The sequence below is a fragment of the Sinocyclocheilus anshuiensis genome, unplaced genomic scaffold (assembly GCF_001515605.1).
Source record: "Sinocyclocheilus anshuiensis isolate Anshui unplaced genomic scaffold, SAMN03320099.WGS_v1.1 scaffold2917, whole genome shotgun sequence".
Classification (NCBI taxonomy): domain Eukaryota; kingdom Metazoa; phylum Chordata; class Actinopteri; order Cypriniformes; family Cyprinidae; genus Sinocyclocheilus; species Sinocyclocheilus anshuiensis.
This window is the reverse complement of record NW_015539844.1, coordinates 165,183-165,574: the sequence shown is the minus strand read 5'-3', so window position 1 is coordinate 165,574 and position 392 is coordinate 165,183. Positions and strand designations below refer to the sequence as shown.

General features: G+C 59.7%; 1 protein-coding gene across 1 annotated transcript in view; it reads right to left on the bottom strand.

Annotated features, from left to right (window-relative positions):
• LOC107684525 (ret finger protein-like 4B) overlaps positions 1-389 on the bottom strand; it is a 6,480-nt gene extending 6,091 nt beyond the window's left edge. The window contains exon 1 of the mRNA XM_016480799.1: positions 20-389. Within this exon, the coding sequence (XP_016336285.1) occupies positions 20-389 (370 nt within the window). The remainder of the gene's footprint in view (positions 1-19) is intronic.
• Between the last annotated feature and the right edge of the window lie 3 nt (positions 390-392).

Genomic DNA, 392 nt, shown 5'->3' with positions numbered 1-392 from the left:
GCAGTATAACTGCACTCACCCGTCTCCCATCTCCGTTCTTCACGCTTCCCTCTCTCTTCAGGGTCAAAGGTCACTGTGGGGTCAAAGGGCAGACAGGTGAGAGCAGATGACCAGTCAAAGCAGGGCAGCTCAACGCCGTGACGACAGTTCGGACAGAGAACGACTGGATGAGAGGTGGAGGCCACGCCCCTGACCTCGCCCCCATGCCGATCAGGCCCCGCCCCTCCGGTCAGACAGCGGCCGCATAGAGTGTGAGAGCAGGGCAGAATCAGAGGAACGTCAAAACCACGAGCACATAACGGACAGACGGGGGGAGAGACACACGTCTCCTCGTCTCTGGCCTCGTCTGTGTGTTCACGCGCAGGTAGATCGTGGAGGCCCTGTGTCATCAT